This window comes from Fukomys damarensis, unplaced genomic scaffold (assembly GCF_012274545.1).
Source record: "Fukomys damarensis isolate Sample0158 unplaced genomic scaffold, DMR_v1.0_HiC HiC_scaffold_15, whole genome shotgun sequence".
Taxonomy (NCBI): Eukaryota; Metazoa; Chordata; class Mammalia; order Rodentia; family Bathyergidae; genus Fukomys; species Fukomys damarensis.
Window position 1 is genome coordinate 12,986,397 of NW_022900927.1, and position 25,209 is coordinate 13,011,605.

At 36.7% G+C, this 25,209-nt stretch overlaps 1 protein-coding gene across 1 annotated transcript in view; it reads right to left on the reverse strand.

Annotated features, from left to right (window-relative positions):
• Pdzrn4 (PDZ domain containing ring finger 4) overlaps window positions 1–25,090 on the reverse strand; it is a 391,359-nt gene extending 366,269 nt beyond the window's left edge. Inside the window, exons 1-3 of the mRNA XM_033763593.1 lie at window positions 24,947–25,090; window positions 23,801–23,887; window positions 21,770–21,877 (exon numbers count right to left, since the gene is read on the reverse strand). Coding sequence (XP_033619484.1) covers window positions 21,770–21,877; window positions 23,801–23,887; window positions 24,947–25,072 — 321 coding nt within the window. The 5' untranslated portion in view covers window positions 25,073–25,090. The remainder of the gene's footprint in view (window positions 1–21,769; window positions 21,878–23,800; window positions 23,888–24,946) is intronic.
• Between the last annotated feature and the right edge of the window lie 119 nt (window positions 25,091–25,209).

A 25,209-nucleotide genomic window follows, 5' to 3' on the forward strand; every position in this document is an offset into this window, starting at 1 on the left:
AAAGTGGTATTACATAAAGTGACCAGTAAAACAGAGAAGTTGCAGGAGATTTAGCCCAGTGGTTCCAGCGCCTGCCTCACAAGCTCAAGGTTCTGAGTTCAATCCTTAGTACAAAAAAAAAAAAAAAAAGTCAACATAAAAACATTTATAGGTGAATGAGCAATATATATCCATGTTGTGTGTTTCAAAATCCGTGGCAGCTAGAACCCATTTTCATCTTGATTTGGGCTTATATGTGTGACTCACTTCGCCTAAACAGATTCTCAACAAACTAAAAATTTTTCCCTCACATGGCCCCTGTGTTTGCTGCTTAACCAGACCAATTATCAAATCAGCAGTGTCTACAGGCAGCCTTCTTACTGTATGTCTCTAGATTATTTTGAAGCTTTGGGATAGTAGTTTTCTGATTTTCAAAACTTGTTATGCTAATGGTAATACAGAAACACCTCAGAAGAAAATTTCTTACTTAAAATTTTTTTGTTTTTTGGAGCTAATTATTGAACCTGTGGCCTAACACATGGAAATACTTGCTCAACTGCTGAACAGTACCCCTCATCTAGAAAAATTTCTTCAACAGTGTAGGAGTAACACTCCACCTCATGCCCATCTTATAATTTTCCATTGGGTCTTACAGTTTTGTCCCACTTTTTACCCACCTTCCCACATGGCTTTGCTGTATAAAACATCTTAGAGAAGGGGGGTGAGTGGTTAACCCAATTTCCAGTCCCCCTTCTGACTCTCTTAGAAGCTTTCTTTCCCTCAATAAATTTTTCCTACTCTTAAAAGAAAAAAAAAATGTAGGAATAGAAAAAAAAATCCAATGATAGACTGACACAAAGAAATAAAAACCTCCCTTATATTTATGCACTGTTTTTTTTTCCTTAAGAAAATCAAGCAATAAATTTGTTGCTTGCTTAAGAATAATCCCAGGCAGCACTCAGGAGGCTGAGGCAGGAAGACTGCTGTGAAGGCCAGCATGGGTTACACAGTGAGTTCAAGGCCAGCCCCAGCTACACAGCGAAACCCTGTCCCAAAAAGCAAAACAAAACAAAACAAAAAACCAAAGAAAAAGAATAATTCCAGGACTGGGTTGGCTTCTGAAAAATAAAATAATATCTAGTAGGGCCAGGAATTTAGCTCAGTGGTTCCATTGCCTGCCTCACCAGTGCAAGGACCTGAGTTTGATCCCCAGTAACACAAAATAAATTAATTAATAATAATAACAATAAAATAACATCTAGTATCCAAGACTCTTTCAACATCCTGAGATCATTTTTTCCCCTAAAGAGAAAAGGGATGCTAACAATACTTTTAATGAAGTGACTACTCATCATGTACCATTCTGTGACAACTCAGAGCTGGGCTATGGATAGTAACACGACATCTCCACTTACACTCATTTGTTGATGGGATGAAATATTGGGTTCCGTTTTTTTAAATTTATGATTTATTTGTATTCTCTGGCAATGGGTACACAGAATTTATCTACAGCATTTTAGATATTTTTTTTTTGTTAGTAACAGCTTGACTCGGGGAGAAGAGCTATAAATAGTTTGAAATAAATTTCAATGTTTTAGAATAAAAATGAGTTCACAATTTTTGGACTTTATTTTCTTTTGGATAAAAGTTCTAAAAGCATTTGAAATTTTAGGTATGGTTTCAGCAGTTCTAGGACTTTAAATTCTCAGGAACACTAAGACCTAACGGTCCGGGATTACACAAAGAATGTGGAGAGAGAAAGCTTCCGGACTGAATTTGCGTTCACACATGGGTTTCAGAATTTCCAAAAGTAAAAGCATTTTAAAAATATTTTATATTATGGTGCCATTTTTGAACAAATGATTACAAATGAAACAATTTGAAATAAATTTTATACGTTGATATTTTTAAATGTCCATCAATTGCTGAAAACAAACAACAGATGTTAAATGATACTTTTATTGCAACTTATGCACACTGTAAGAGTCAAAGCATATTCAATACTTTGTATCCAAAAGATATCAACAGTGATCCACATATTTAACACCTTTGTTGTTTCTTAGCATTTTCAATAGAAAACTTGCTATTGTGTTTACCATTACAGAAAACTGTGCCTAATTTTCAGATGCTTTCATTTGTATCCAAATCACCTTTTATAAGATTTTTAAAATGGTGTTTTGGCCTGGGATTTAGCTCAGTGGTTCTGCACCTGCCTCACAAGCACAAGGGCCTGAGTTTGATCATCGGTACCAGAAAAAAAAAAAGTGTGCTTTTTTAAAAGCTCATTTTAAATTATAAGCCACTACTTTTCATGCTTCATTAACAGCCACTTCTACAGTATCCCAGCTCTTCCCAAAATAAAGATTTAAAAATAACCTGATAAAGCATTGACACATTACTTTAGACCTTGCAGAGGAAAGACACATGTGTGCAGAAAAATACACCTAGAGACCCTCAGTGCTTAAGCACCTTGTTAACCTTATGAAACTTAACCTTTACACACCCAAACTCCTGAAACATGAAAAATGATGAAAATTCATTGTCATATATGCAAACTCCAAAAAACACTCAATGTAAATTCTTTCTCAAAAAATAAAAATCCATAAAAGAACAGAAAAAAATTTTAGGTCAAAAATTAACAATCTTAACTTTCTTTAAAATGGTCTTTTCCTTAGAGAAAAATACGCTTCTCACTCTCAAGTCCCCCCCACCTTTTTTTTTGAGACAGGGTCTCACTATGTAGGTGAGATTGACCTGGAACTCACTATGTAGCCCAGGCTGGTCTCGAACTCACAGCGATCCTCCTGCCTCAGCCTCCAAAGTGCTGGGACCACAGGTGTGCACCACCACACCTGGCACTCTCAAGTCCTTTTTAAAGAAAAAGGAACTACATGCCATGCTTCATACAAATGAGAGCTTTAAACTTCCACTAAAAAAAAAAAACAACAAAACAAAAGAAGCCACTGTATATTTTTCTAGTTTTTGGTAGTATGAAATCATTTTCATGTAAAGACCTAATCTGAATATGGTAAAGATGACAAATACATCGGGCTGTGACCATTCTTAAAAGCTAAATAAATGACAGTCTAGAAATTAAATCCTTGAACTGATGCACATATTAATGACAGAACTTAGAAATACAGTGATGTAAACACTATAGATTGGGCAGCAGTTTGGTGAAAAGACTTCATATGGCAAGATATTACAAATATTAAACTTTGAGGTGCTAACTCTGAAAGCCAAAATTTTCTTCTTCAAGTATCCCTGGAACTGGGTCTCAATTTTTCTCTTAAGCTAGTCACTTTTATGAGTCCTGGGATTCAATAGGTGAACCCTGGGAACAGTGGAAACAGAAGACTCCAGATTAATGGGTACAAACCCTAAAACAGACCAAAAAAAAAAAAAAATCCAGCAATGCAGAGTTAAGGATAAACTATCTGTAACCTGCTCTAAGTGTTTTGGGACCTTTTAACAATGAGAGCCTTTAAAAACTCTAGATGCTACCAAAGAGAAAGAAAGATCACTGTATTTCCTTGATAGCTTTGTTAGGCAACACATTTGGCTAAGAATATAATTAATTTGAATTTCAATCAATCCCTTAGGTATCTAACACACCTCAGTGTGTCGTTACTGTTAAATTAACCAAAGCATATTTTTCCCTGTATGTTATGAAGTGGATTCTGGTACCACTGAACCACATCCAAGCTGAAGTTATTATTCCCTGGGATCCTTTAAGGGCACCAATGTGTTCATTACATGTAGGCTCTTCACACAGTGCTTAACACACAATCAACAATCCATTAAGTTCTCAAAACAGTAAGACAGGTTACAGAGTTCATTCTTAACCCTAATTTTCCTGTCTTTTATCTGTTTTAGACTTTGCACCTATGAATCTGATGTCCACTATTTCCGCTGTCAGTTATTAGCCTCTCTAATAATTGTCACCCTCATCATTATAAATTAAACATATATATAGTATTCAATCCATAATTTTAAAACCCCTCTGGGGTCCTTGGGTCCTTCCTGGGTCTGTTCTCAATCCATAATTTATACTGCATTGAGATATAGTTGATAAATTCATGGACATAGGTATATGAATGATAGATGGTTTGACAGCTCATAATTTCACCTAAAATACTTAGGTAAGATATGACAGTATCATATTAAATATATTCCATACAATGCCCGGGATTTAACTCTTTGGTTCCACTGCCTATCTAGAAAGCACAAGGTCCCAAATTCGATCCATGCATTCATGCATGCATATATATATATTCCATATATAAAATGTAATGATATATTGTTCACTTTATTTTTCAGTAGAGGGGATTGAGCCCAGGCCTTTGAACTGAGCTATAGTTCAAACCTTTTTATTTTCTGAATTTTGAAACAGCCTCTGGCTAAATATCTAAGTTTTGCAGGACTGACTCAAATTTGCAATTCTCCTGCCTCAGCTTCCCAGAGTATTTAGATAAGAAGCATGTACCACATGTTTACTTTTACATTAAAATCACTTTTCCATTACTGGCCACATAACAATTTTGATCCGCTCAATTCTTGCAGGTCTAAGTTTCTATCTCATCCTCACCTTGCCTGCTGATCTACCTTTATTTTCAACTTAGTATGTCTCAATGACTTAATTCTAAATCACTAAGATTTGATGCTACTGGAGTTCTCATTTGAACCCAAAGAAAAGGTATATGTCTACAAAGAGATATGCATTTTAAAGTTCTGTGCTATAAAAAGAAATATGCTATATGTAGAAGTTTACATAAGAAGAAAATTCTGTTCTACTTTGATCATTCTTATCTGTTGAAAAGAATTATGCTTCTGAAAAATAACAGTAACACATTCAGGAAAGTGAAAAAAATTGCAACACAGGGCATCCAAGACACAATAATTTGTTTAGGGATCATATTAATCTTTGTGACAACGTAACAAAGAACTGTGAAGGAACACAGAGAGTGTGAGACTGGTCCTGCAAAAAGGCTAAGATTAAAAATAGAACATGCCAAGATGATCAAACACAATAATGTCAACAACTTTGTCTTCCTCTAGAGAAAACTGGGTCACATGGGAATATATGATTTTTGTGACGCATGTTTAAAGAAACTTCGGAAAGTTTTAAAAATCCATTTATTATAGAAACTTAAGATCAGTAGTCACACATAGTATTTTCACATGACAATCATCATATTTTCTTTGTAACAATGTCCATCTTAGTATGGAATAATCTTTCAAACACCTCCATCTGATCACAAGACATTAAATGACATAAAGAAAATTCTCATTTAATTATTTGTTATCCTTTAGTAGGATGCCATCTAAAGAGAACATACATATTGGCCTATAAATGTACCTGAGGAGTTCATAATATCTAACCTTTAATTTTAGTGTCTGAAATTGTTTTGACTGCTTGGCAACTGAGAATCCCTAAGTGTGGTGACACATATAACATAAATCACATAAGTTTTTAAGAACACTATCTTTTGACTGGTGATCTCACGCTAGCTTGACATGTATCTCTCATCACAAGTAGCTGAAGTTCAAGAGAAAGGCACATACCTGAGTCAAAAAGATCATTACCATAAATAATATCTTAGAAGACTTGTACACCCAGGGATTAAAACTACTAGAACCATGTTTGATAAGAAGTAACAGTAGCCTAACTATGCTTTATATTTCAAACTGCTGAATGTCCAGACAAAACTGTAATAGTTAAGCTCACTGGTCCTACTGCCCTACTAATATCACTGATCTTCTCTTCTGGGTGTTCAACAACAGAAGTTTGGTGATCAAAACTGAACACAGCCAGTATTTCAGCCCTGGCCCCTCAAGGTCTACAAGATCCAGGACACAAAGGAATCTTTCCTACAGGATCCTATATCTTTGCTAAGTCACTCAACCTCCTGAGCAGGGAGATTGCTGAACACCAGAGGACAAATATACTGTGTGCCAAAGGGGGGTCACCATGAGGGGAAAGTCTCCCACACTTTCACTGAAAGCAACATGGTCAAGCAAGGCCATGACCCATCCTGATGGCTGACACTGACAGAGGAGCTGAGAGGCTCTATGCATGGTTCCAAAATAATGCCTGGGGAGACTTACCTGACCTTGATAAACAGCAAGAGGTTCATGTTGATTGACACAGGCCTCATTTTAACTTGTTCTTAAACACCAAGCAGAATAGAATAACCAAAAGTGGTATAAAATAATGCCATAGTAGTACAACTAGATATAAAAAGTGGCTCCAGTCACTGATCCCTTCTGGCAGTTTTCAGCTATATCAGTAGCTGACCATAATTATGGATCACTAGGAAAAAACTATGGTAAAATCTGTAAGAGTTCAGCTAGAGCCTTATATTTCTTAGCGAAATTTGCTCTTCAAATTGTTATTTATCTTACAGCTAAAACTAGAGCCTTCTAAGACCAGCAGGTTCAATCACTATTTCAATTTGGTTTTGTTTTTTGGTATTGGGATGGAACTCAGGTTCTTGGGCTTGTGAGGTAGGCAGAGGCACTACTGAGCTAAATCCCTGGCCCCACTGTTTCAGTTTCTAAGTGTGACTTTCTCCCCAACCTGCTATTTCATTCTAGTGTGCTCATGCTTAGACTATGCATACTCAAATCTCCTACAAGTTTTGTTTATTCTTGCATAGAGGCTGTCAAACTCCAAGCGGTCATACAAATGGTATCAATGACAAATGAGTTAGACTTCTTCTACTGGGATCCACCAGCAGGACCTTGTAAATAGCTCCTAATTGCTAAACTGTATAATATGACTTCTATGTTGGATCCTGAAGTCCTTTGGACCTTCTCCTTGTCCCCTCTGTGGGGTATATTCATACAAATCCTGCTGACCTTATAATTTGGATCATGCATTCTTGTTTCTTTGGCTTTGTCTCCTCCAGACTTAAAAGCTATGCAGCTACCAAGATGACAATGCCAGGCACATACTGAAGGCCTTTAGATAGATCCTTTGTAGACTAACTCTAACTGCTGATCACAACTATGACCCTCTTCAGCTGGAAGTAGCCAGAGCAGTCTTCACCCTTTGCCCCCTCACAACATTTAGGGGCATTTCTTCAGAGGGGGGAATATTGCAGACAGGTAAGTTAATTAGATATCTTGTAGGCAGTAACACAGGGCCACCCTCAAGGAGCCAACACAGCAAGGAGCCAACATGGAGGACAATCAAGACACATCCACTGAAGGCCAGAATTGTAAAAGGAGAGAAACTACTATGCCCTTGTACTTCCCCTGGAGATGAACAGCAGTGATTGATAGTCTAAATCGGTTTCAATCACCTGGGTGGGGAGCCAAGATCTTAACCCAGTCTTTCCAGGAAATATCCATAAAAACCCTTGTACACTTGCTATGTGACTTGTTCCCCATTTGACCCCCATTTAATCAATATTACCTGGGTGGCTGTTCTTGTAATCTTACTGGTGGTCATGGTTTTGTCCCACCTCATGCTCACACATTCTGGAAGGATACCAGTGTGCTCAAGAAAACTGAGCCAAGGGGAGAGTGGATGCAAAATAAAAAAATAAAGTTGGACAGGTACTCCGCAAGCAGTAGTGAAGAACCTGGCATTTTATCCCACATGCAGAGAAGTCACGCAAGAATGACAAGCAGAAGAATGGAACGGACTGTTTGCAAATAACTGTTGTGCCTCCTTGAGAAGCAGTGGGGACCAGTGACCACAGCCAATTCATGAACAGTGCATTGGGGTCCATGTCAAGATAAGAAACAAAGAGTAAGCATTCATTAAGCATTTTGTTAATTGAATAGGGCAATTTTATGGCTGGTAAACTCAAAGGCAAATAGCACTATAGTGCTTGGTCTCTGTGCCTTGGTTTTCTCAACTACAAATCCAGGTTACTATAATTAGCATGAATAGCACCAATTTAGAGTGATGAGGGTGAAATGAATACCTCTCATGAAACTAAGGAACGTTTAATACATAATAGTAAGTCTTAGCTCTTTTTTTCATAATCAATTGGTCGAAATGGTTAATTAGCAAGAAATGCAAATCCTGGCTCCTTCCTGCACTAGGGTGCCCTATGTTGCAAAGGTCTAACTCCATCTCTGCCTGCAATTTTATTTTCCCCATTGAGACTCTTTCAAGGACTGTTCTCCTCTTTCAGCTTCTGTAAGAGCTATGACTAGGGAGGGTTTTGGGATAATTCCTCTGTGCCAATTACTCATCAAGTGCTATTTAATGAATTAACAGCTTATTGTTTGCCTGTTTGATATACAGCCATCTTCTCTTAATACAGTATCTTTGAGGCATGTACAATCCAGAACAGATGGAGCCGGGCATGGTGGTGCACACCTGTAATCCCAGCACTCGGGAGACTGAGGCAGGAGGATCGCTGTAAGTTTGAGACCAGCCTGGGCTACATAGCACCACGTCAGTCTCAACTATATCATGAGACCCTGTTTCAAAAAACAAAAAACAAAAAACAAAACAGATCTCTCCACTTCCAGCAACAAAAGCTACTGTCATTTAAACATATATACATTTCCTTGGTGAATTGTATTTGTGGTAAACTTCACCATAAAAACTATCTTTTATACAATGAGGACATTTTTGCTAATGAGTTTTTTCTGAAATATGATATAAATTTATTTTAACATGACACATTATGTGAGTGATATCAAATTACATAATTTTATATAAAATGCCTTAAATTTTAAATTATAGCTTTACATATTTTTCATCACTTTCAGTGACACATTGAACTGTATACTAATCTTTACCATATGAAATGATTTTTCTCTCTAAAAAGTGAGTCCAGTCAGAGTAGCCCATGTAAAGAGAATATGTAGTTCTGTACGTTCAACAGTAATTGTTAAAAATAGTTGAAACCATGTAATGAATACTGCTTATCCTTTGGGGCATAATGTTATTCAAAAGTGGCAATGAGCTGCTGACTAGGAAAGGAGGGATTCACTTCTTAGGACCACTGGTTCCTGCTGCACAGACAAGGGGGACACAGAAAGTATTGCCCACAAAGCACCTGGACCTCAGGCAGACACCACAATCCACAGGGTTCCAAGGACCACGCACCAAATAAAACCAACACATAATCAGTTCCCTGTCCCCATCTGTGAGGCTTTCTCAGGGCAATGGGAAGAACAAGGTGGTTTTTTAGAAGAGAGTCAAAAAGTCTCTATTTGTGTCTCTTTGAAGAAACATTCAAACACCGTAGAAATCAACAGAATATATGTGAAAGCTTCACCTTTTAAAAGCATAAGCTTCTTAAAAAAAAAAAAAAAAGGAAGGAAGGAAGAAAGAAAAAGCAGGGCTGGGGGTTTGGCTCAGTGGTTCCACTGCCTGCCTCACAAGCATAAGGGCCTGAGTTTGATACCCAGTAACAAAAACTAAAATTAAATTAAAAATCATAACCTTTCTTTCCAGCCCAAGATTTGAGTGTTGTTGCTTATATTACTTGCATGGTTGACCTCACACCTGGGACAGCTGGGCTTTATCAAGCATTTCTTGTCATAAGAACTTTGTTTTTTTCTTTTGTTTTGTTTTTTTGGTATGGGGATCGAACTTGGGTCCTTGCACTTGTGAGGCAGGTGACAGAACCACTGAGCTAAGTCCCCAGCCCTTGAATCATAAGAACTTTAAAGAAGCTCTGGGGCCATCCTCAGTGCTCTAGGAACCTTCTAACTCTGTCTTTCCACCAAACCACTTAAACAATGAAAATATCTTTCATCTTTTCAGTTCCTCCACAGTTAATCATGGTTTTGTTTGATTCTATATTCAGCCCAGTACCATTTTCTGCAAATCTGCTTTGTAGACAGGCATATAAATTCGGGCAGCTTTACCAGTATTCCTCAAATTCAAAAGCTAAAATCCTGCATTAGGGTGAGGGCAAACACACATCATCAGATACAATCCAAGCATTTACATGACCAGAATTTGAATGGTCCCAGTATAGGTTTGGGTTCTTTCTTAATAAACTAGATGAAACAGTGTAGAGAAGTACAAATGTTTTAATCCATTGTTACTAGATTTTAGAGATCATGAAATTTGAGAAGGGAGTCTTTCAAATTCTGAGGGATGTGCCAATAAAGACACACAGAGTTCTGGGAAGCAGCTGGCTTGGACTTAGGGTCTCCCTCCAACGACCTGACCACACCTTTACCTGTGGGCCCATTGATTGCTCTGGACCCAGCAACAAGAGTGTGAGTTCTGGGAAGTGGCAGGCTCGGACTTCAGGTCTCCCTCTGCCAACCCACTGGGCCGCACCTTTACCTGCAGGCCCATTGATTGCTCTGGACCCAGTGCCAGGAGGGTAGCTGGCCCCCTCACTCTCAGATCCCCTGATTGTGCCAGTCCTTGGACGTACTCCACAGAGGCATGGCTGGCTATAAAGGGTGGTGACTGATCCTATTGTGTTCCTGATTGTATCCACTGGGATAAAGGATAGGGACTGATTTGACTAGTTGCTGTCTCAACTATGAAAATGAGAATGTCTATAAGTCATTAGAGAATCAAAGGCTGGGATGCAAGGATATCAGGAAGATTTAATGACCCAGAGATTGAATCAAGGGCAACCCATCAGCAAAAATAAAAATGAGAAAACACTTAAGCCACTAAAACAGACTTCCAGTCCACCAATGGCAAAGAGTAGGGCAAAGGAGGATGAAAAATCAGATAGTGAACCTTCAGGACACTCAGAACTCACAGCACTGGAAGTAACAAAACAGATCAATCAAGCTCTAGAAAAATTCAAAACAGAAATTATTTCCAAGATAACCATAGAGGTGGTGAGCAAAATGAAAGACATGATTTGAGACTCTAGAACAGAAACTGACAAAAAAATAGATGAGCTCAGGAACATAATAGAAACCATAAAGGCCCAGAATAAGAAAGAAATGGAAACAATGAACACCCAACACAGGAAAGAAATGGAATCCATTAAACAGATTCAAACAGATACCCAGGAGATTAAAAACTCTCTTGAAAGCATATGCAACAGAATAAAAGACTGCGAAGATAGAATCTCAGATATACAATATAGATCACAGACAATGACCATGAAAAGAGAGCTCTCTCAAAAACAGTAAGGGAGCATGAGAAATCGATCCAACAACTCCTAGATGGTGCAAAGAAGAATAACATAAGATTGATAGGAATCCATGAAGTAGCAGGAGAAAATGCAAATGACTTAAAAAAGCTCTTCACAGATTTAATGACAGAAAACTTCCCAGAGGGGAAGAATTTGACACACAGATAAGCAAGGCATGTAGGACTCCAACTAGTCACAAAAAAAGAGAAAAGGAACAAATCACATAAAAAGGAAAGCCCATAAGAATCACAGCAGACTTTTCAACATGAACCCTTAGGGCAAGGAGAGCCTGGAGTGAGGTATTTCAAGTCCTAAAAGAAAACAACCTCCAACCAAGCCTGATGTATCCTGCAAAAGTCTCTTTCAAAATGGATGGAGAAATAAGATACTTCCATGACAAAGAACACTTGAGAAACTTCATGAATACTAAACAAGCTACAAGAAAATTTAAACAATATCCTAGAAAAAGACAATGAAGATCACAACACCATGAGGCCCAACAGAGCAAATCAAATAGCCAAGGCAAGAAACTAAAAGGAGAAGGCAAAAAAGTAAAGAGTCAACAAAAGAATAACAATATGACAATAAGTCAAAACATATCAGTTATAACTATCAATGTCAATGGCCTCAATTCACCAATCAAGAGAAATAGATGGGAAGAATGGATTAAGAAGCAAAATCCAACAATATGTTGTATACAAGAAACACACCTAGTGCAAAAAGAAGCCCATAGACTAAAAGGGAAAGGGTGGAAAACAATTCTCCATGCAACAGGAGCCAAGAAAAAAGGAGGGGTAGCAATCTTATTTGCAGACAAAGCAAACTTCAAACCAAAACTGATTGAGAGAGACAAAGAAGGCCACTACATCCTTGTAAAGGGAACAATCCAAGAGGAAGAAATGACAATCATAAACATATATGCACCAAATATAAATGCCCCCAACAATATAAAACAAATATTAAATAACATGAAAAACCAAATAAGCACTAATAAAGCTTTAGTGGGGGATTTAAACACCCCACTATCACAAATTGACAGATCACCTAGGCAGAAAATCAACAATGAAATAATAGAATTGAATGAAGCTTTAGAACACATGAACTTAATAGATGTTTACAGAGTATTCCACCCCACAAAATCAGAATATACATTCTTGTTGGCTGCGCATGGATCATTCTCCAAGATAGATCACATACTAGCTCACAGAACAGGTTTGAATAAATGCAAAAGAACTGAAGTTATTCCCTTTATATTATCAGAACACAGTGCAATAAAGCTGGAGATTAATAGTATAATAAACAGTAGGAACTTCACAAACACATGGAAATTGAACAACACTCTCCTGAACAATCAGTAGATCAGAGAGGAAATTAAAGAAGAAATCAGACAGTTTTTACAAATAAATGAAAATGCCAATACAATATACAGGAATCTATGGGACACAATGAAAGCAGTTCTATGTGGAAAATTCATAGTACTGAACGCCCATATTAGGAAAACAGAGCAAGCTCAAATAAACAACCTAACGATGAATCTTAGACTCCTAGAAAAACAAGAGCAAGAAAAACCCAAAGCTCCAACAAGAGAGGAAATTATAAAGAATAGAGCAGAAATCAATGCAATGGAAATTAAGAAAACAATACAAAAAAATAAATGAATCAAAGAGTTGATTTTTTGAAAGACTAAATAAAATTGATAAACCCTTAGCAGACCTTATCAAAAAAAGGAAAGAAAAGGCTCATATCCATGCAATCAGGAGTGAAAAAGGCAAAGTCAAAACAGATCCCACAGAAATCCAGAGGATCATTAATACCTACTCTGAGAACCTGTACTCTAATAAAATGGAAAACACAGAAGAAATGGACAGATTTCTAGATACTTATGAATTACCAAAGTTGAATGAAGAGGATAAAACATTTTAAACACCCCAATTACAATCAGTGAAATTGAAAATGTGTTTTGTTTGTTTTGTTTTGTTTTGTTTTTGGTACCAGGGCTTGAACTCAGGACTTTGCACTTTTGACGCAGGAGCAGTGTCACTGAGCTAAATCCCTGGCGAAAATGTAAATAATAACTTAACAACAAAGAAAAGTCCAGGTCCTGATGGATTCACTGCTGAATTTTACAGGACATTTAGAGAAGAACTACTGCCATTACTCTTCAGACTTTTCAATGAAATTGAAAGGAAAGCAGCACTTCCAAATTCATTCCTGGAGGCAAGTATCACTTTGATTCCCAAACCAGAGAAAGATGTAACTAAAAAAGGGAACCACAGGCCAATCTCCTGAATAAATATAGATGCAAAAATCCTCAATAAGATGCTAGTGAACAGAATACAGAGGATCATCAAGAAGATCATACATCCTGACCAAGTTGGATTTATTTCAGGGATGCAAGGATGGTTCAACATATGTAAATCAATAAATGTAATACACTATATTAACAAAGTCAAGGACAAAAACCACATGATCTTCTCGATAGATGCAGAAAAAGCATTTGACAAAATTGAACACCCATTCATGATAAAAACCCTGCAAAAAATTGGAATAGATGGTCTATACCTCAGTTTAATAAAGGATATCTATGAAAAACCAACAACCAACATCATATTAAATGGCCAAAAACTGAAAACCTTCACATTAAAAGCAGGAACAACACAAGGATGCCCACTATTACCACTCCTCTTTGATATAGTTCTGGAAACATTAGACATAGCAATTAGACAAAAGAAATTAAAGCAATAAAGATAGGAAAGGAAGAAGTTAAACTATCATTATTTGCTGATGATATGATACTTTACATTGAAGACCCAAAAAACTCCACCAAAAGACCTCTTGACTTAATTGACACTTTGAGCAGAATAGCTGGATACAAGGTCAAAACCCAAAAATCAATAGCCTTCTTGTACACAAATAAAAGACTCACTGTACCAGAAATTAGGGAAACATTTCCTTTCACAATAACACTGAAAAAAAAAATGAGGTATCTGGGAATCAATCTAACAAAAGAAGCAAAAGACCTCTACACTGAAAACTACAGCACTCTGAAAAAAAAAAAAGATTGAAGAGGATATAAGAAAATGGAAAGACATCCCCTGCTCCGGGGTAGGAAGAATCAACATAGTGAAAATGGCCATACTACCAAAACTGCTATACAGATTCAATGCAATATCAATGGAAATTCCAACACTATATTTCACAGAACTAAAAAGGAAAATCCAAAAATTCATTTGGAATCATAACAGACCTAGAAGAGCAAAAGCCATCCTAGGCAACAGACACATGGCAGCGGGTATAACAACTCCCAATCTGAAACTATACTACAAAGCCACTATGATAAAAATATAGCGGCACAGTTTGTAATAGCTAAATCTTGGAAACAACCTATTTGCCCATCCGTTGGAAACTGGATAAAGAAGTTGTGGTTTTTCTATAAAATGGAATATTACTCAGCCATAAAGAGCGAGAGAATAGATTCATTCATAGGAAAATGGATACATATTGAAGATATACTCCTAAGTGAAATAAATAAGTCCCACATGTGTAAATACCGAATAGTTTCCCTGGTGTGAATATTCTGCAACAATGCATAAGATTCTAATAAGATTACTGACATTTAGAAATGGGAGGAAAGGAGCTAAAGGTGTAGGGAAGGTGTGATACGTAGGGGAAGAACAAAAAGGGAAAAGAAAAAAATGTGAGAGAATGAAAAGATGAAAATAAAGTGTTTGTAGATGGGGAGGGGAGGAGGGGGTGAAGGGAGGGCAGAGGTAAGGGGAAAAAAATGAGAATCAAGACTTGCCATGTAAAGGTACATGATCCCAACAATGAATGTAACTGTACTGTATCCCTAAATGTACCAATAAACTCAATAAAAAAAAATAGCATGGTACTGGCAAAGAAACAGACCTGAGGATCAGGGGAACAGACTGGAAGACACAAAAACAACTCTAGATGTACTCAGCTACCTCATCTTTGACAAAGGAGCTGACCATCCCCAATGGAGGAAAGATAGCCTCTTTAATAAATGGTGTTGGATAAACTGGATCTCAACCTGCCAAAGATTAAAACTATACCATTACCTTTCACCATGCACTAAAGTAAAATCAAAGTGGATTAAAGATCTAAATATTAAAACATAAACACTGAACTTGCTGGAAGATAAATTAGGCAGAACTATTGAAGACATTGGAATAGGAAAAGACTTTATGAACAAATCCTCAGTAGTACATGAACTAGCAGAAAGAATCAACAACTGGGATCTCATCTTATTGAAAAGCTGCACTGCAAAAGAAACCATAAACAGAACTAAGAGAGAACCTACAATGTGGGGAAAATTTTTTACAAGGTGCACCTCCGACAAAGGACTATTGTCTAGAATACATAAGAACTCAAAAACAATCAGCTCCCCCAAATATAAAGACCCAATTCAAAAATGGGCATTTGAAATGAACAGACATTTCTCAGACGAAGAAGTCAAAGCAGCAAGTAAATATATGAAAAAATGCTCCACATCACTGGTCATTCAAGAGATGCAGATGAAAACAACATTGAGATTCCACCTCACCCCACAAAGAATGGCTGCTATCAAGAAATCACACAATAACAAATGTTGGTGGGGTTGTGGGGAGAAAGGAACCCTTCTCCACTGTTGGTGGGAGTGCAGACTGGTGCAACCACTGTGGAAATCAATATGGAGATACCTCAAAGAGCTAGGTCCAAAGGTTCCATTTGACCCAGCCATCCCTCTGCTGGGTATCTTTCCAAATATTTAAAAGACTCATACCATAGAGATATACGCACACCAATGTTTATAGTGGCACAGTTTGTAATAGCTAAAACTTGGCAACAGCCCATCTGCCCATCAGTTGGGAACTGAATAAAGAAGATGTGGTTTTTCTATAAAATGAAATACTATTCAGCCATAAAGAATGAGAAATTAGAGTCATTCATAGGAAAATGGATACATATTGAAGATATACTCCTAAGTGAAATTAATAAGTTGCACAGATGCAAATACTGAACAGTTTCTTTGGTGTGAAAAACTGGGGTTAAATTTCCAATCCATGAACCCTAGGAGAACAAACCATACCTAAGCCAAAGCCACTACTTATTATGATACTTGTATTTATAGGCAAGAAATGGAAAATTCCAGGCTAAGATTCAAATTAAAAGCCAACACTCATCTAACAAAATGCTGTCTCACACCCATGGACTGTATTTCACTAAGCCCATGTCAAGATTTCTAAAAATGAATTCAACCACTTCTAGGAGGACCAAAACTTAGAATAAAACCCACATCATCATCCATGTATTATGCAAGGTAATAATTTCCATTTACACCCTTAATACTTGAAAAAGCAACTTCATGAATGCTTGCTTTGCCTGACATAGGCAGCAAAAGCTCTCTACACCTTGAGACACTTCATGCAGGGAGAGATCTTTGTGCTGTTCTCCAGTAGAGAGAGAGAACACCAACTGGCAATTTTAAGTACCTGCTGAACGACTCAATTAGATGGCAACTCACAAAGTCATGCTTTTTCTCACCTTTGAGTGTTTATAGATACACAGCATGTAAAACTCCACATGCTGAAACTCCCTCATTCTCTTAGGCAAATTCTGGTGTCCATAGAAATGGCAATGATCTGAAAGCTGACAGCAGGTGATTTGGAATTTCCTAGAAAAAAGAGAAGGAAATAACCCATTTCCCCTACTTTGTGCTCTGGGGCACAAAACTACTTGCACACGCTCAATGAGGTACATTCAGCTTATAGCTGGGGGTTCCCAAAACCACCCTGTGTGAGGCACTTTATATGTGCAGAATCTATGAAAAGTGTAGAAAATGAAGATCAGCTGGCTTGGTCAGAGTCACACAAATTATGACAGGCAGGACAGAAATTCAAGCAAGTCTCTAATGTTAGAGCTCACACTCTTCTTCTGATGTTAGAGCCCACTGTACTTCAGTTTATTCATTTTTCAATAAAATATACAACTACATAACTATATCATGATGCTAAAAGTACATTTAATTTAGCAGCATTGAATTATGATTCCAAATCCCAGTGTCAGCTATTTTTTACTTGCAATAACATAATTGCTTTTTGGTCTTAATTCCGACAACTGGTCTATGCAGTATGAATCATTAAAATACACTTAACGTGTCAGATGAGGATTTGTTCTATGGAAATACTCAGGAATGTATTCAAATTGAACAAAAATTGGTCCAAAATACCCCTGAATGTCCACCAGTTTGACAAATGGCCTAAAAAGCTTGCTAATGCTTTCATTCATGAAAAAATTAGCACTGCTGCTCCACCAGGTGCGCCTAACCCACTGGGCAAACAGAGGGAGCACTTTGCAGACCCAACTCAGCATTTCCAAGTGTTCTACTTGGATCTGCATTTAATTTTTCTGCCCCAACAGCGGTAAACTACTGTACAACACTAGCCAAATAAACATGACAACTACCCAAGATTTTTGTGTTAGCCATCCAGCGGAGGATGGCAGAGAAAGCAGAAGGTATACTATTTACAACTAAAAAAAAAGTGTAGCTGGCAGTCTGGTGACTAAGCTCCTGATTTGTGCAGTTCTTTCTCCTAGTACTAAGCTCAGCACCTTACGGAATGTGTTATGTCATCATTGTTCAACATCGAGGCAGTGGCCAGGCAAAATGAATGCCTTTCATGTTGTGTAAGACAAGAAGCTTCAAGCTAAATAACAGGTACATGTAACAACTCTGCTGTTGGTTCCAAACTGTTCAGCTCAACGACTCCATGGACCTTTACACTCACTCTCTGGGCTCCAGAGAGAAAGATAGGGACCACTGTGCCTTAGCATAGTCCTGTAACATAACATTGGCCAGGAGCTGTGGGCAAGGCAGGGAGAACTGAGCAGAGAGGTACAAATGAGAAGCACCCTCTCCCACTCAGGGTTTGGAAGTGCAGGGCCGGCTGGTGGCAACACAGGGCCAATCAAGAGGAAACACTGGGCTTGCTGAGAGCAGTAGTGGAAGTCGATTCTGAGTTCCTTCCAAAATAACCCACAGTCTTCCTAAGGACTTGATAACCATGAAAATGATGCTACTTTTTTCCATTATGGTGTGTAAGTCTCTCATAGGATCAAGAGTCTTCTGTGGCCCTTCTGAGTCTTGAAGAGTGAAAAACAGCAAATAAGAGAGGCTTAAACCTGCATGTATACTCTGGTGAATTCCTGGTTTCCATGATGCTCCAAAATGCTTCCACCACCATTTCTAGCCTGTTTTTAGTCTCTTGTAATATTCTGATACCTAGTGCTGCAACTTAGCTATCACAACCGATTCTGTTTATAACCCAGACACGTAAATATTCCCACAAAAGCAGGGTGTGGAAAGAGCTAGAATTAGTCAACAAGGCTGCATCTGGAAACTGACTCCAAATGTCAACTTGCTTTGAATAATATGCAAAATAAGACATGGGCTTCCCTTGTGACTTCCAAAAAAATCCTTTTCATTACAATTAGTAATATCTCCTTAACCATCAATAGAACCTAATCTTTAACATGTCTACTTTTTAAAATTATTTAGAACATTATTTTTTAAGGAACAATTTGCAAACCTACTGCACATGTTCTTTAAGATAAAATATTTGTGACTCTATCTTGATGCTTAAAATCTTACAGTATCAATTCTTTTTTCAAGGCATTCAGTAATTTATCAAACTCAGTAAATTACATGGAGAGTTTTACAATACTGGAATCACTTGTGCTCTTTATATTTTAAACAAGCTTATCTGTGCATGGCCACTTAAAATTTACCCCCCCCATTAAAAAACCATCAATTAAATTTGTTAATAACAAATTATTGAGAATAAAAACAAAAAGTCTATTTTAAAATCTGATTTCCTAACCCTGCATGACTCTAATTGATGAATCTCTTATTAATCATTAGCTATAAACTGCTTAATTGGATTGGTATCATGACAGAGAAGCTAAAATAGCTGACAAGCCTAAAATATTCCTAACTTTTACTGGCACACAAGGATTTTTCTACAACACACATACATGAATGAGACAAGCACACTACTTGGATATACTTCTAGCAATCTTCCTCCTAAAATATTTCATACTAATTAAAAAGGCAACAGTCCAGAAAGATGCACAAAATCTAATTCATTCCTCACTGTAAATGTGGTCACACTGATTCATTTCTGAACTGTCCGAAAAATATGAAAGATACATTGAAAAATGCTTATTGAGACAAGTTTTAAGCTCTTGTCATTAATTGCTAATAAATGCAAATCAAGGTGAACCTTAATACTGCAGCTAGCTATAAATACCACTTGCATTTCTGTGATTGAATTTGTTCCTCTTTATCTCACAGGGCTTGAATCAGGTCAGTCTAACATGTATTAGCAAAAATGCTGCGGCAATGTCTAGATGTGCTTGGTTTATCAACCATAGTTTTTATAAAATGATCTCTTTACCATAACAAAATCAATGACATTTTGTGTATTTTTTGTTGCTTTTCTGGTGCTGAGGATCAAATCCAGGAGTTTGTGTATATTATACAAGTGCTCTATCACTGAGCTATACATCCTCAGCCACAGACAATTTTTTTTTTTGGTACCAGGGATTGAACTTGGGTCCTTGTGCTTGCGAGACAGGCAGTGGAACCACTGAGCTAAATCCCCAGCCCATCCACCAATGAGTTTTTAACAAGTGCTGTGTCACAACATAAAAGAAAAATCTGCTTTAGTGAAACATTAATGAAGCACATGTAATGGTGTTATCTAGCTACAATAACTAGAGATTAAGTAAATAAAATTAAGTTTTAATAAAATTTTAAAATATTTTTAACTTTCAGTTCTTGCTTTTGTCCTATACCTATATAGTTGAATGAATGAATATATATATATATATATACACACACACACACACACGGTATTATATACACATGTAATTTAATATATGTACTCAAATCTATCAGCCTTTGAATAGTATCAGAGAAATCCATTTTCCATTTTACTGGAAAATCTGAACTAATTTAAAGATAGAGAATAAGAGCAACTTTTGTTTAAACTGGATTGCCTTTTAGTACTGCACAAACAGGAGAACTAGAAAAATTCTAATTTTAGAAACTGTAGCACGTATTTCCACTAGGCAAACTATCAAGACAGTAGAGAGACAGTGTAAGTGTCTGTACTTTCTTGACTACACAACTGGAATCAGAAAATCTTAGATACGAGTGCTCAAGCGCGCAAACATACACACGTTTTTATCCAAAGGCAACTATCTTTTCTTAAATCGTTGTCAGTGAGTTCCTAACAGTTGTGTATTCCATTTTTTTAAGATAGAAAATTATTGGCTCCTCTATATTCCTCACTTTTATTGAGTCATTGTTTCTAAAATTCTTCTGTTTAGTGCACAAATTGTTTGTAAAAATCTAAAACAGTACCCAAAGTTTCATAAAGAAAACAGCCTCTATACAGATTTATATGGCCTTCAAAAAGATAATCTTAGGGATTAAATAATCAGAATAAATAGAATTTTAAAAATTTAGTCAAGCAAATATTTTCCACTAGTTTTACTAGTACATTGGAAATAAGTCATCTAAACATTTTGGCAACACCAAATCACAGTGTCACAACTAGTGAAGAAAACATCAAAAGGAGAGATGGCAGATGGCCACGCAGTAATGCAAATTTCATTAGCACCCAGTCTCACTAGGGTAATGGTGTTTACTTTCTCACTTCCAAATAGAATACAACTACAGCATACACTAGAGCAAATGAAGAATTCCTGCCAAGTTTTTATGACAAAAGGACAAAAAAGGTGCTTCCTTTTTCTTTCATATATTAGAAGAAACTCTATTAAGATAAGAAAAGATAAACATAGCATAAACAATTAAAAGCTCTATACAGAATAAATCCAAGTTTAAAAAATTGATATTTCCTTATCAAAAATTTTTGAGATTTATCATTTTTTGAAATGTTATAAAAATTAATTCTTTTATATTCACACAAATGTCTTTATAGTTCATAGAAGAGACAATTCGTTAAGCTAGAGATATTCATTAACATATTTGGAAATGTTAGGTGTTTTATACTTTTATCCCAATATCCTAATTATTGATAAAGAATCATTATGGTTTACTGTATCTTAAAAGAAGAAATAGGGCCAGGGAGTTAGCTCAGTGGTTCTGGCGCCTGCCTCACAAGCTCAAGGGCCCGAGTTTGATTCCCCCATAACAAAGTAAAAAAACATAAAAAAAACCACTAAGGAGCAATATATATTAAACATATATTCTAATTAGAACCTCAAGATAAAGTTGATAAAGAATCATTATGGTTTACTGTATCTTAAAAGAAGAAATAGGGCCAGGGAGTTAGCTCAGTGGTTCTGGCGCCTGCCTCACAAGCTCAAGGGCCCGAGTTTGATTCCCCCATAACAAAGTAAAAAAACATAAAAAAAACCACTAAGGAGCAATATATATTAAACATATATTCTAATTAGAACCTCAAGATAAAGTGATTTAAGGAGCAAGCTCAAGGGCCCGAGTTTGATTCCCCCATAACAAAGTAAAAAAACATAAAAAAACCACTAAGGAGCAATATATATTAAACATATATTCTAATTAGAACCTCAAGATAAAGTGATTTAAGGTTTGGAATGTACAATATCTAATTATTTCTTCAATAGTTCATACATATGTTTTATTATCTTACCACAATGATTCTATCATGAAGCTCCAGTCCATTCACTTTGTCAGCAGGTCCATTTTCTAAAATTTTTGAAACATAAATTCCTTCAGTTGATGATTCTTCATGATTAGTCTAGGAGAAAGAAATACATAGGCAAACTTTTTACTAAAGGACAATTTTCTAAACAAACATTTCCAGTCATCTTTAAACAAGAAACACTCAGCTGAGAATTTGGCACAGGATTTTAACTTAACATCAATGAGTCATTAGTCAAGATGGCAGCTTCAATGAGCAAGGCAAGCATCTTTGACAAGATACCGGTGTGCTTCTCATTTTGATTACACTTAACAAGCTACCGGGACAGGGCATGCACAGGTGAGATCAACTGGTTCTTGTCTTAAAAAAAAAAAAAAAAACTCATTTCCAAAGTGAGGGGTAAGTAAAGATGGTGATAAACATATAGAAGAAAAAATATCCAGCCCCTGTGAAATAGGTTTTAGATATGTTCATAACTTTGAAAATATGATTTAGCTTCATAATCAGTGTCACAAACTTAGAAGCACCTCTGAGAAGGTCTATTCAGAGGAGACTAGGACCTTGCTGCTCAATTGTGAAATCCTAAAAGATCAACTCAAAACTGCAAGGGTTCAAAGCTAAACATTGCCTAAGTTTCCAAGTATAATGTGTCTAATGATAGTTAAACCTCAAACATACAGCCCTCATGATACAAATAGGGCACTAGCCAATCACAACATACCAGTTATATTGTAAGATGTATTTAAGGAAAACATCCATCCTATACTGATATATTTTATGGCTATAGGTGTTATTCTACTGCATGGCAGGTTACATAAAATCATTTCTCCTCACTTAGCCAGCCTTCGTATGAGTTTCAAGAAGCTCTGAAAAATCTCCAATGTCATCTCAATGTCAAATATTTCTTGGCACTCATAAAAATATCCTTTGGGCAAAACAGAACAAAAATGATTTGATGAAAAGTTTTCTATCTTCACATAATAAGTGGGGAGCTTTGGAAACAGAAACACAGCAGTTGTTAGTTGCTAGGTTTCCTGGCTGCACACAACATGAGAGGAGGACTGAGGTCGCCACCTCTCTGTCCTAAGCATAGCATATGGCCAGCAACGCTCAGTTTCCTTGGGGGACATGCAATACAAAAGGTGCAAAGACCCCATGGCAGCCAAGTGGGAAAGTCAGGGAACACGACTGAAAAACTTTACAATTTTTTTCCACTTAGATTAAAAATTAAGGAGATATAGAGCTTGAAGGATATGAAAGAACTTTGCAGTAACAGTACAGGGTGTAAGTTTATAACATGCATTTTGAAAATAACTAGCATCAATATAGGGATCATTATTCATTGCATTATAAAGGAGTTGGAAAGTCAAAAATATTTCAAATCAATGTTCTTTAAAATGAATTTCTTTATGTAATTATGAAAATGATAATGCTTTATTTCAACTACTCATGCACTTAACATGCATTAACTTCCCAAACTGTGTTAATGTCTAAAAATTGAACAATCTGACTTAACAGAAAGTTTAACAGGCAAAACAAGTACCTAATATTACCAAATAGAAATTGCCTATGTATTTTACAGTAGACTCAAGTTACAACTGGCTTGACATACGAACAACTTGGGTTAATGAAAGATTCACTTGCCTCTTATCTGCAGAGTGTCCCCAGCCAAACATCCAGCTCTCAGTTGTACTGACTTAGTTACAACCAGCCCTTGGAAACTGATCAAGTTTTAAAGTCAAGGGTCTGCTGTACTATGAAATGGGTTTAAGAAATTTGCCAATGGTGTGATAAAATGTGAAATCTACAGTCTGTCTTTTTGGAATGTAGCTTGTCAGCAGTTTTTTTTCCCCCTCTTCAAGAAGGAAATCTAGATAGCACTGGAAAATTTATATAAAGCAGTTTGGTATTTGATCATAAGCATAATTTTAAATACTGAACCATTTGTTTTCTGACTTAAAACACACAAATGAGAGGTTGGCCTATTATTTTATAAGTGGAGAATAACAAAGGGATTACCTGATTTGGGCGACCTCCTATGATGTTGAATCCCAAGGTGTCATTTTCTCTTTCTAACACAATAGTGAATGTCTTCTGTTTTCCATCCTGGAAAAAAAGGGAGAAATGATTAAAGAATATAAAAGAAAATAAATAACATAGTAAGTTCTTTTACATAAAGATATTACTTGATATTATTATGAAGTATTTGAAAAGGGAAAAGTCTTGAAATTAAGGATGGTAGACTTTGGTAGAAGGTTAATTTCTTCCCAAACATACTTTGAAAGTAAGTATTTGAAGGTAACAACTTATACGTCAGAGTGAAAAAAAAATACTGGTTTCAAAAATGACCAAATAAGGCTGAGGATTTAGCTGAGTGGCTCCAGCACCTGCCTCACAAACACAAGGTCCTGAGTTCGATCCTCAGTACCAACAAAACAGCAACAATAACAACAAAAAACAGAAAAACAAAAAAGACTAAATAGCTTTGTGTTTTATACCTGTAGCATCTAATTTTGACATGTAATTTAAAACAGATGGGTTTTCTGTTCAACCTTGCAGGAATTTTTATTTTTACTTTTTGTGCCAGAAAAGCAAAAACAATTGTCCGTGGATCTTATAAATGTTTTATGTAAAATACTCATTCTAGACAGTCTTCAGGGATTAAGAAATTCTGAGCTAGTAACGAATTTCTTTTGACACGGATAGTTGTGTTGCTGCTGTAATGTAGGATCTGTTAGGCTCCACGAAGTGATCCTAGTTTTAAACGATATCCCCATTTGGTTTTACATAGGTCTTGAGTAAAAAAGGATTCTTGTTAGAGGTACATAGTACAGGTGCTGTATTTCTTTCCTGATGGTCCAATAGTAGTTAAGCGAATAGACATTAGATTTACAACCTGTTTATCAGTGACTTAAATAGAAGAATACACACACACAGTGCTGGGTGAGTTTTGGTCACTCTTACTGTCGCTGGTAATTATGTTAGGAAATCAGACGTTCGGCAGTAACTTCTGAAAGATAAAATTCTGCAAGCATTCATCACTCTCAACTCCTAGGCACTTGGCACAGCAGCCCCTGCTGGTGGTGGGGAAACATTTGCAAGGACCCCGGAGCTCTGGAACCCTTCAGAACGGGCAGCTCTTCCCTTCTCAGAGCCAGATTTTACCTGGCTGCGTGGACCCTCCGCATCACAGCTGTTGCTCCTTTCCATCAGCCAGCGCTTCCCTAAGACTTTGACGCGGGAAGTAGGACTGCAGAACGTATTTCTGGGCTTTTCTCCAGGTCTTCCCATTTGTAAAGTGATTTGTTTATAAATAGGCCAGAGAAAGAACCCTGGCATCTCATCTTTTAGCGCCGTGTGCTTCCAACACTAGCGTAGAAATATTTTAGCCCCTCTCTCTCCTTTTTTTTTTTTTTTTTTTTTTTTTT